Genomic DNA, 12,245 nt, shown 5'->3' with positions numbered 1-12,245 from the left:
ATGAGTTATGTCCTTAAACTTTGTTATCAGTTCAAATCCATGTTGAGTATTTTAAACCTGTAGTTACTCTATAATTGTTCCTTAAACACGTCTGGTTTTGCTGAAAGGTCCAGCTCTCTCCTTTCATAAAAAAACAATCTTAGAATATCTTATGTTGTTGTGTGTGTGTGTGTGCGTGCGCGTGTGTGCGTGTGTATGTGGTGTTGGTGTATGCGCTGTTGGTGAGTGTGGTTTTGGTGTGTCTGGTGTTGGTGTGTGGTGTTGGTGTGTGTAGTGTTGGTGTGTGGTGTATGTCGTGTTGGTGTGTGGTGCATGCGGTGTTGGTGTGTGTGGTGTTGGTGTGTGGTGTATGTCGTGTTGGTGTGTGGTGCACGTGGTGTTGGTGTGTGTGGTATTGGTGTGTGGTGTGTGTGGTGTTGGTGTGTGGTGTGTGGTGTTGGTGTGTGTGGTGTTGGTGTGTGGTGTGTGTGGTGTTGGTGTATGTGGTGTTTGTGTGGTGTTGGTGTGTGTGGTTTTGATGTGTGTGGTGTATGTGGGGTTGGTGTGTGTAGTTTTGGTGTGGGGTGTTGCTGTGTGCGGTTTTGATGTTTGTCGTGTTGGTGTGTGTTGTGGTGTATGGTGTGTTGGATATGTGGTGTTGGTGTGTGTGGTGCATGTGGTGTTGGTGTGTGTGGTTTTGATGTGTATGTGGTGTGTGTAGTGTATGTGGTATATGTGGTGTGTGTGGTGTTGGTGTGTGCGGTTTTGATGTGTGTGGTGTTGGTGTGTGGTGTGTGTGGTGTTGGTGTTAAACACAGAGCCTTTGTCTTGGTGTGAAAATACAGTTTGAAATGTTGGCTGCACTCTATGTTGAGAACATCTTAAGAATGTTTGAAATTTCTCCTGATCTCGATTCTGTCAACATCTGTTTGTGTAACTGTGCTGTGTCATTATCATACGGGTGTTTAGTACAGGTGAACAGGCGAGGGGTGGGGGTGTGTGTGTGTGTGTGTCAGGTCTCATAACAGAGTAAGACACCCTCAAATTTAAAGTTACATTGTGTAACTTTGTGGAGGTGGTACATTGCCTGTATGATTCCATGGAAATATAAAGTTAAAGCCACACTTCGGAACATTCCCTGTGGAGCTAGATATATTTTATGCCATACTGTGGAATATTATAGACTAACATTTCCATGGAAACAAGCAGGAGGAAGAGTCAGGTTTGTGAACTTTTCAGTTTTTTGTGTGTATAAACTTAGGTCCTCATTTCACAAATAAAGTGCTTGTTTTGCTCAGGGGCACAGTGTCAGCATGAGTTCAACCTGCAACCCTCCAGTTTGGGAGCTTATACTTAACCCACTGCACCATGGCCGTCTCCGCCGTGAGAAACAGAAGTGAGCCTGATAAACTCCACTCCATTAACCTCGTCCGCTCTTATTATTGCTCCTCGCGCAGACGGGAGGAGAGTATCTAAACACAACAAGGTGTGACCGGGCCATAAATCAAGCGCTCCCCCCTGTCCTCACAGAGACACAGCCCCTCACTGCTGCGGGAGCGGAGCCGAGCGCACCCCGAGGAGCGCCCAAGGAGTGCCCGAGGAGAACCCGAGTGCGCGTGCCTGTGCAAACACGCCCCCCGTGGCGTCCTGTGCGTTTGGTTTTGGGTTTGACGTGTTTACGTTGTGGAGGAGCGGCGGGAGAGCTCAGATCTGAAGCGTTTTGGGTTGAGTCCACGTGAACGGCCGTAATCAGGCTGTAAAAACACACGGCTCCGGGGAGACGACACGGCCATAAATCACACGCTAATAAACCCCCACAGACTTACAAGGCTTTTTGTCCTCCGTAATGAGACAGTACACATCCTACGGCACAGAACAGCATTTTCACCTTTACAAGCCATAACTCACCTCAAAACTCACCTCCATAACTCACCTCAAAACTCACCTCCATAACTCACCTCCGCCGAGCTCCACACGCGTTTATTCTGTTTGATGCTACACTTTTTGTTCTTATTGTGTCACTCGCCTTTAATTATTATTATTATTAACGGCATTTCCGCAGTGAAATATCTGCAGCATCTGCCCCAACACCATCTTAAACATCTAGTGAGGAGTTCTCCTGTCCGCTCCCTCTCACCAGGAGGTTGTGGGTTAGACTCCTGATGTCTCGGACTGAAGTGTGCATGTTCTCCCTGTGTGACTGTGGCAGAGTGGTTAGCCTGCCTCTTCCTCTCATTAAAGGTGCTGTACAGATATATTGTATATAGTCAACATCATTCTGTCTGTATCTAATTATAAAGCCTTTTATTGTCCAATAATCATGCTAAAAGTGTACAACCGTGACAACAAAACTCCACCCTGGAGTTGTGAAAAGTGCTTATATATTCATCATGGTGAGTAATTAGGATGTTCTGAATGCATAAGGTAAGTGAGGAGTAACTTTAGACCAAACTGCAAACTGTTTAAAATGAACAAATTCTGTTTTTCACCTTTTTAAAACTGTAAAAATCAGGTACAGAGACATTAAAAGAGGTTGTGGGTTAGACCCCTGATGTCTCTGAGTGGAGTGTGCATGTTCTCCCTGTGTGACTGCGGCAGAGTGGTTAGCCTGTCTGCTATTTGTCTCTCACGTCTTCATGAATAATGGCCTTCTCCTGCTGTTGTCAGTTCAAATCCATGTTGAGTATTTTAAAGTCGTTGTAAGTCTATAATTGTCCCTTAAACACGGCTCATTTTGCTGCTCGACAGATTAGCTGTGCGTGTTCATTTTTCTGTCTGGAGCTGGTGGTTCCTCCCTCCTCCTCCTCATCCTCTCCTCGCTCCCCTCTCCTCCGGGACCCTTCGCTTTGGTGGGAAAACCTTTTTAAAACGTTTAGCTCGGCTCGTTTTTGCAGAGTGATGTTTTTGGGTGAGTGAATTGTTATTTTAACCCGGCTTTAGCACGTTAGCGACTCGTTAGCGCGGCGCAGAGAGAGAGAGGGAGCGCAGAGATTGTCCATAAATCAGGTTGGGCAGGCGAAGGCGTCTTATCAGGGGGTTGTTTTTCAGACCTGCTCAGCGTCAGCGCCGCTCGTGACGCTCTAATCAAACTGAACACATTAGAACAGCGTTGGCATCGCCGCAGTGGAAAAGTTTTGTTCAGATATTGTAGTGGGCTCGGTCTGGCTTTTATAAACGATTACAAGAGAAAAGTGTCAGAACTAGACACGGCCATCAAACAGTTCATCGCAGATCATTGAAGGACCTGTATCTGATTTATTTTCATGGATTTTAAGGCGAGGTATTCTGCAAAATCAATTTCTTTAGCTTTCTCTCAAGATTTAACACTGTTCCCTCATCAAAAAAAATCCCTGAAGAGGTTTTAGATTTCATCCATGCATGTTTGAGTAATCTAGCGAACTCTCCCAGACCCTGTTTGAGAAGTACGAGCCTGTACGAGGCTCCGCCCACAAGCCTACAACACCCATTCCCCCACACAACAAGTCTCCATAAATATACAAAAACATGATACAAAACTGTACAACTTGACAAACCTGATGTGATGTGCAGTAGTTTCATTAGTCGGATACTTCTGATTGTGTTTGATAGAGCTCTGAAGGGGGAGGGACTTAGCACATAGAGCAAAGGGAGGTAAGACTCAGAGTGCCAAAAAAAAAGTGAAACTTTTAAAACATGTTAATACTTTGCTTTGGGCGAACATAGCATTTAACAATAAAAGGAAACATTGTGATCTAAATATGTTATGTGTTACAGTTAATACAAATACCCCCTCTTTAATACTCCATAGAAGTAAATCCCCCTCTTTAAGCAGGTCTCTCTCCCCAGTACAAATTTATTGCATAAACAGCTCTTGACATTAAAATAAGTCTGCTGTGTACTGTCTGCATCTCATTAAAAAGCATTCTATTGTCAAACAACCAGGAAGTGCATACAGTTAGCATGCTAGTTGTTGTTAGCTTTACCGTGATGACAAAACTCCGCTCTGAGAGTTGCGGAAAGTGCTTTTAAACTCATCATGGTGAGTCACTAGGATGTTCTGAGTGCATAAGGTAAGTGAGGAGTAACTTGGGACCAAACTGCAGACATGTTTATTTAGTGAAATGGAGGCTTAAAGTGCATTTGGATGAACTTTTCTGTGTTGATGACAGAGGCAGAGCGATTCTGTTTTGGACTCAGAGCTACTTCCTGTACTTTTGTGTGTTGTGTTTTTCTTCTCAAACTGACACTGACCTGATGTAAAACTATAATAAACATGTAGCACAGATGCCACAAAACCAAGTCAGAATGAGACAAACACGAAGCCCTGTCATATGCTCTTTAAACAGTATTATAGTGTTCATCTGCCGATCGTGTATCTCACATAGAGCGTTCATGTGCTGATTGCTGACAGTGTCGAAATCTGTGTGTAAATGCATGTTCTGCCTGTGTGCTGCAGGTCGTGCATCTTCTACAGAGCCTGCATGGACATCCCCAGAGGAACGGAGCTGCTCGTCTGGTACAACGACTCCTACACATCCTTCTTCGGGATCCCTTTGCAGTGCATCGCTCAGGACGAGAACTGTAAGAACATACAAATAACCCTGAGAACATGCAGATAATCCAAAAAGATGTAAAGAACCATAAGACTACACAAATACATCCTCTGCAGTGCATTGCTCAGGATGAGAACTGTAAGAACATGCAAACAAGAACATGCAAATAACCACACAAATATGTAAAGAACCTTTAAAACATGCAAATAACCCCCCAAAAATGTAAAGAACTATAAGAACATGCAAATAAGCCCTCTGCAATGCATCGTTTAGAAGGAGAACTGTAAGAACATGCAAATATGCTTGAATGTTAGTGTTGCAAAAAACAAAACTACTGGTCACTGCTTCCTCCGTCCAGTTAAAAATCGGACGTCCAATTTGTGTATTTCAGTGACACGTCAAACGGACAAGCTCATTGTTCACCACATTTACAAACTAAACTCTGAGAGATTCGCCGATCACCAGACCTCAGATCCCAGGCAGAAAGTGTCAGATGCCCTCCCTGTGTCTCCATGGAGTCTTAAAAAGCTGCTAACCCTGTAGTTTAGACCTCTACACTTGTTCTGAAATATCCCTTTGTGTCAGATGCCCTCCCTGTGTATGTTAGATGTCCTCCCTGAGTCTCCACAATAGACATTTACAACAGTTGTATTGGACCAGTGCAGAAATCCCCAGGACATAGCGGCTGTCTTCTTCCATTGCAGCTGATGTCTTCAAACAGCCAGTTTGAGCCGATCTGCTTTTTGTTTCATTTTTCTGTCAACTTCAAACTCCCCACGTTAAAAAGAGGCCCTCCGTCTTTGAAAAAAATACAAGAAATAAAAGAAAATAAACGAACGCAACAAGCAATCAGCCCGGTCTGGTTTCAGAGCGGTCAAACGAAGCTAACCCAATTTAGCATGTTCAGATTAGCAAACCACAGCATGTTAGCTCTGGCAAAGGCCTAATCGTGTTACGAAAAAGTCCATGTTTGTTTTGTTTTTGTGTTTTTTTGATCGTCGCCGGGAGAGTCGCTGTCAGAATCCAGACGAGTTTAAAAAGGAGCTGACAGGACCAAACAGGACCAAACAGGACCAAACAGGGCCAAACCAGGGACTTCTGTAAACAGGCCAAATGAGAGACAGGAGCTGGGGAGAGTGGAGGAGCATGTGTTTCCAGTGAGGGCATTTTTTAGAGACATGTTTGTTATTGAACTTAACCTAATAAAATCATACAAAAGGTTTTTCTTCAACTTATTCAGATTAAGTTCCTCTATAAGTCTTTGTATTAAACACGTGAAAAACAGAGACATGTTCATTTTAAACAGTTTGTGAAGTTCAAAGTCCAGAGTTATTCCCATTGACTGTATGAAGAAGTGAGTCAACTGAAGCTCATTGAGGCTAACAGTTATAGGGCCTATTTGGAGCCAAGTTACATAATTATGACCATGAGTATTATAGTAACCAAAGAGCCAATCCAGAGCAAGGCTGTTGTAAGTAACACTCCTTCCTGCTGGTTTAACAGGTAGGGGGCACTTAGCAACACTGCCAATCAAACCGGTTGCTAACGCTAGTGGGAGTGACCTCTGTCTGTTATTAATGTTCATCACTCTTGATTTACAATTTACAGACACAATAGTGAAATAAAAACTGAGGATCATATGGAGTGGGTTATTATGAGTATTTTTATTTGAACACAGTTCGCAAGTTCCTAGTATGCGAACTGTGTTCACAGACTATGGCAATAAAAGTCTTCTGATTCTGATTCTGATTCTGATTCTGATTCTGATTCTGATTTAAGACCAAAATGATGATCTGTTTGGAATGTGGCAGCTAGCAGGTTTGCTATGTCCATTTATTATTATTATTATTATTATTATTATTATTATTATTATTATTATTATTATTATTATTATTCACTATGATGAGTTTATAAGCACTTTCAACAACTTTTAGAGGAGGGGTTTGCTGTCACAGTAGTGCTGACAATGCATAGCATGCTAACATGCACTTCCTGACTTTCCTACCATCACACTGAGGAGTGAAGCAGTGTGTCTAAGGTGTAAAGATCATTCTAAGCACTATTCAGAATAGGTCTGGTGACAGTGTGTGCACTTTAAAAACACAGAGGAGCAGGCCCTGGATTACCACCTCATGACATCACAAGGTAGAACAGTTCGTTAAGTCTGAGTCTTCATTAAAGTCTTGGTTTAGCGTGCCCTGGTTCAGTTCTGGTTTAGAAATTAATAAGACCTGGGTTTGTCCTGGTCTAGTCCTAGTCTAATCCTTCTTTAGTCCAGGTTTAGTCTTGATTTACACCTCGTTCAGTCTTGGTTTAGTCCAGGTTTAGTCCTGGTTCAGTCCCAGTTCAGTCCCAGTTTAGTCCTGGTTTAGTCCTGGTTTAGTTTTGGTTCAGTCCTGGTTTAGTCCCAGTTTAGTTCTGGTTTAGTCCTGGCTTAGTCCTGATTCAGTCCCGGTTCAGTCCTTCTTCAGTCCTGGTTTAGTCCTGGTTTAGTCCTGGTTCAGTTCTGGTTCAGTCCCCCTCTCCCTCTCTTATCACTTGAAATCCTGTGGAGCGTTCTGTTGTGGACTCTTGTGTTTCTGTATTTGCATATTCTCCTCGTTTAGATGAATCCGATCGACTCGTTTGTGTCGGACTGAATTAAACACCTCAGAACAGAAGCGATGGAGCCCCCGGTGGACACACGCGGTCATTAACAGCTCATACAGATATTAAAGGATCAATGAGGAAACGCTCACAATACAGCCACATGACAGACTGCAGCGGAGACGGGGTCCAGGCTTAGACCTGGTTTAGTCCTGGTTAAGGCCAGGTACAGACCTGGTTTAGTCCTGGTTGAGTCCTGGGTTAGTCTGGGTTCAGCCCTGGTTTAGTCCTGGTTCACTCCTAGATTAGTCCTGGTTTATTCCTGATTTAGTCTCGATGTAGTCCTGATTCAATTCTGGGTCAGGTCTGGTTCAGTCCTGATTTAGTCCTTTTTCAGTCCCTTTTCAGTCCTGGTCTAGTCTGGGTTAAGTCCTGGTTTAGATCTGGTTCATTCCTACTTTAGTCCAGTTTTATTCCTAATGTAGTCTTGATTTAGCTCTGGGTCAGTTTTGGGTTAGTCCTGGTTGCATTCTGGTTCTGTCCTACTTCAGACTTGGTTTAGTCTTACCTGAGTTCTGGTAGGTTTAGTTCTGGTTCAGTCCTGGATCAATTTTAGTTTAGTCCTGCTGTAGACCTGGAACCGTCCTGGTTTATTCCCTGTTAAGTACTGGGTGTGTCTTGGTTCAGACCTGGTTTAGTTTTGGTTGAGTTCTTTTTCCGTCCTGGTTCAGACCTGGTTTAGTCATATTTGAGTCCTGGTTTAGTTCTGATGTAGCTCTGGTTTGATACGGACTGAAATCTGAAATCTAAGCCAAGAATCCCAGATCTAAACTACAGGGTTAGCAGCTTTTACACAGAATAAGACCCTATGTAGACACAGGGAGGGCACCTGACACACAGGGCGGGAGGGCATCTGACACAGGGTGAGGTTTAGTGGACCTTACATCACCTGAAGAGCTGCGGCGTTTTCTCAGCACTCAATAATGATAACTTAATGAAGCGCTATGAGATCCATACGGGCGATTATACTGTGGGCCATTACTGTAAGTCAGAGCTCTGCAGAGACACACAGAGGCACCATTAGCATAAAACACTCTGCTACAACGCTCACACCAACACTCTACAACGCTCACGCCAACACTCTGTACGACGCTCACACGAACGCTCTGTACAACACTCACATCACCACTGTACAATGCTCACACCAACACTCTGTACAATGCTCACGTCAACACTGTACAACGCTCAAACCGACACTCTGTACAACGCTCACACCGACACTCTGTACAACGCTCACGTCAACATTGTACAACGCTCAAACCGACACTCTGTACAACGCTCAAACCGACACTCTGTACAACGCTCACACCAACACTCTGTACAACGCTCGCATCACCACTGTACAACGCTTGCACCAACACTATACAACACTCACACGAACACTGTACAACACTCCCATCACCATTGTACAACGCTCACACCAACACTGTACAACGCTCACACCAACACTGTACAACGCTCACACCAACACTCTGTACAACACTCACACCAACACTGTACAACGCTCACATCAACACTGTACAACACTCACACCAACACTCTGTACAACGCTCACACCAACACTGTACAGCGCTCACATCACCACTTTACAACGCTTGCACCAACACTCTGTACAACACTCACACCAACACTGTACAACGCTCACATCAACACTGTACAACGCTCACACCAACACTCTGTACAACGCTCACACCAACACTGTACAACACTCCCATCACCATTGTACAACGCTCACACCAACACTGTACAACGCTCACACCAACACTCTGTACAACACTCACACCAACACTGTACAACGCTCACATCAACACTGTACAACGCTCACACCAACACTGTACAACGCTCACACCAACACTGTACAACGCTCACACCAACACTGTACAACACTCCCATCACCATTGTACAACGCTCACACCAACACTGTACAACGCTCACACCAACACTGTACAACGCTCACACCAACACTCTGTACAACACTCACACCAACACTGTACAACGCTCACACCAACACTCTGTACAACACTCACACCAACACTGTACAACGCTCACATCAACACTGTACAACGCTCACATCAACACTGTACAATGCTCACACCAACACTCTGTACAACGCTCACACCAACACTGTACAACACTCCCATCACCATTGTACAACGCTCACACCAACACTGTACAACGCTCACACCAACACTGTACAACGCTCACACCAACACTCTGTACAACACTCACACCAACACTGTACAACGCTCACACCAACACTGTACAACGCTCACACCAACACTGTACAATGCTCAGAACAACAACGCTACCGTACTGACCAGTACATTTATTTATTTTAAGTGTTGAGATGCTGGAGAATGTTCAGAAGTGTGGCTTTAACTTTATTGTTCAGTCCTGCTTTAGTCCTGGTTCAGTCCTGGTTCAGTCCTGCTTTAGTCCTGCTTTAGTCCTGGGTCAGTCCTGGTGCAGTATTCAGTATTTCATGACAAAGTACAATGCAATCAATTGATACTTAGCAGCTGATGTCATCCACATCCTCTGGGGGTGTGATACTAACTGTGGGCTCTGCTCTGTCTGAAGCTCTACTAGACTTGAATCTGAGCTTTATTTTAACGCAATCTGACCAGCTGCTTTGTGCTGTTAAACAAGTCCCACTCAAATAACATTACAGTCACAAGCTAGCTGGCATTAGCTAACAGTTTTACAGTGAGTTGTTCTCACCCTTTTGTTGAAAATCAAACTGTTAAACAGGACCATGAACACTCGGACGGATCACAGACTCCTGAAAATGTGTTCTTTAAATACATTTTCAGGAGATCTTAAAACTTTCTTGGCTGTGTTTGGTAATATGTTCATTGTCTCACCTTGGTAACTGCTGAACATTCCGCCACATACATACATGTAGAATCCCCCAGCATGATGTCACTGCAAAGTATCAAGCGGAAATCTGTCTCTTGCCCCTCATCTGGGAGTATGACGTCATCACATTCGAGCATCTGAAAAGCACCCATTAAACGACCGAATTGGAGGTAGTTACTTCCTGGTTCATGGCCCATAAAAAAGCCTTTTAATTAGATGCAGGCACAAAATGGCCCCAAGGTATGAGGTATCTGGGCAGTGCTAAAACATTGGATTATCAATATATCATGATACTAAATGTAATGTTGTATGGATATATCGCCATATTTGTGCATACAGAGTTTTAACATAAAAATACAGTTTTAAAATGTATTTGATTTTTAAAACTGTATTATATCATTTGCAATATATCAGTTATCACATGTATCACCGTATCATGGCATTATCTTATGTTGAGCCATGTTTCGAGTATCGTATCTAATCATGAGGGACTCCGTGATTGCCAGGTCTACCGTATCATATCAATACCAAGTGCTTTGGAGGACTTTCTTTAATATTGATACCGATACTTGATACCGGCTGGTGACGAGGTTGAAATGTGCTCTAAAGGATAAACAGAACAGTGTGCGGCTGGTGATATCAACATATTGATTTGTGACTCACATTGACACAAAAAAACTCAATACACGATACATCTGCACCCGGACAAAACTTATATGAAAAACTGGAGAACAGCCCTTTTGACCAAAGCCGGCAGAACTGGGATCTTGGAATGACGTCATCTCAGAGCTAAACTTTGGATGGGCGTTCCAATTGGAAAAACAATGGCCAGTTTATTACAGTAAATATTGAATCAAGTAATAAATCTATGAAAATGCCCTGCCAAAATGATGATCCAATGACCTAGACAGTTACTGTAGCAACGCTTGAGGAAGAACTTCTGCTTTTGTTGACATTAGCTCCATGTAGCATTAGCATGACATTAGTATAACGGAGCTTAAAAGAACATAACAGTACATTTATAACTGCAGAGGCTCAATAGCTGTGCTGGATTTTCTAATTTGTTCTCCACTTTCCGAGTTGAAATTCCAAGATGGCAGGGCGTTTCAGTGTCATGTACAAGTCGGAACTTGGGAAATCTGACCTCTGAGGACAACTGGAACGCACCATAATAGGTAGAACACGAATTTGAGAAGAATTTGACTCTCGTGAAGACATTGGACTGAAGTTGGCGTTGCTTCGTGCTCCATCTCAAAGTCTCTGTGGAAAATGGGAATATTTCCAAAGATAAACAAACATAAGGATAATCCAGGACAGAACAGTTTGTCTGTTAAACTGGCTCTGACAGCTAGAGCCCTCTGCCTTTTACAAACCCTGTGTTTCTGTCACAAATGAGCCATAATGCACTTATACACAGTGATCTCTGCTCTGTGTCTTCAGAGTGTCCTCAGGCTTTGGGTTGGACCAGAAGCACAGAACAACAAAAAACTCACCATGACTTTTCCCTCACATCAATCACTCTAAATGTTTGATTTTATTTTGTCCTTTTAAAGCCTCAGTATGCAACTTTTTAGCCAAAAAATAAATGGTTTTGGCTAGATTAGATTAGTTTATGTGTCATTTTTATGTTACATAAAAATGAAATTGTGTTTCACAGCCTCCACATTTCAACAGCAGTCTCTGACTGAACAGTCTAAAGCCTGACTGCAGCGTGCTGTCGGCCGAACTGCCATCTTGGTTGACTCTGAGTTTACTCCGTTTGATTGTTCCGGTTGGTATCTCCTCTGGAAGGTCTTTTGCCACATTTGGTATACAAAGCCTGTAGCATCTCAGATATTTATTGCTAGCTTCTTTCACAGTCTCCACGGATACAGGTAAAACTAACATCCCATTTCACACAATCCAACAGTCCCTTGAACTGCACATGCTGCAAGGCTTAGATGGTTAAATCCCAAGATATGATGTTAAAAACTGAGCTCAGAAAAACTAAAAGTTTCCAAAACTGCTCTGTGTGTGAGCCAAGCAGCCACAAGAGCAGCCAACTCCTCTGTTGGCAATTAGATTAGGCATGAAATTACTCCAATAATAATCTCATACCTGTTTCAATAGTGAAATAGTCTGTGTATGGGCATGCATCACCCCGGGCCTCCTCTGATGGGGACTAACACTGTTGGTTGTGTTTTGCTCTGAAGAACATAAAAACATGCATCCTTAATGTGATGGGCTTGG

General features: G+C 43.4%; 1 protein-coding gene across 1 annotated transcript in view; it reads left to right on the top strand.

The window, feature by feature from the left end:
- prdm6 (PR domain containing 6) overlaps positions 1-12,245 on the top strand; it is a 129,447-nt gene that overhangs the window by 94,554 nt on the left and 22,648 nt on the right. Inside the window, exon 5 of the mRNA XM_033972061.2 lies at positions 4,415-4,539. Coding sequence (XP_033827952.1) covers positions 4,415-4,539 — 125 coding nt within the window. The remainder of the gene's footprint in view (positions 1-4,414; positions 4,540-12,245) is intronic.

The sequence above is a fragment of the Periophthalmus magnuspinnatus genome, chromosome 9, assembly GCF_009829125.3.
Source record: "Periophthalmus magnuspinnatus isolate fPerMag1 chromosome 9, fPerMag1.2.pri, whole genome shotgun sequence".
Taxonomy (NCBI): domain Eukaryota; kingdom Metazoa; phylum Chordata; class Actinopteri; order Gobiiformes; family Gobiidae; genus Periophthalmus; species Periophthalmus magnuspinnatus.
The sequence above is the reverse complement of the archived record's forward strand: the minus strand, read 5'-3'. Positions and strand labels throughout refer to the sequence as shown.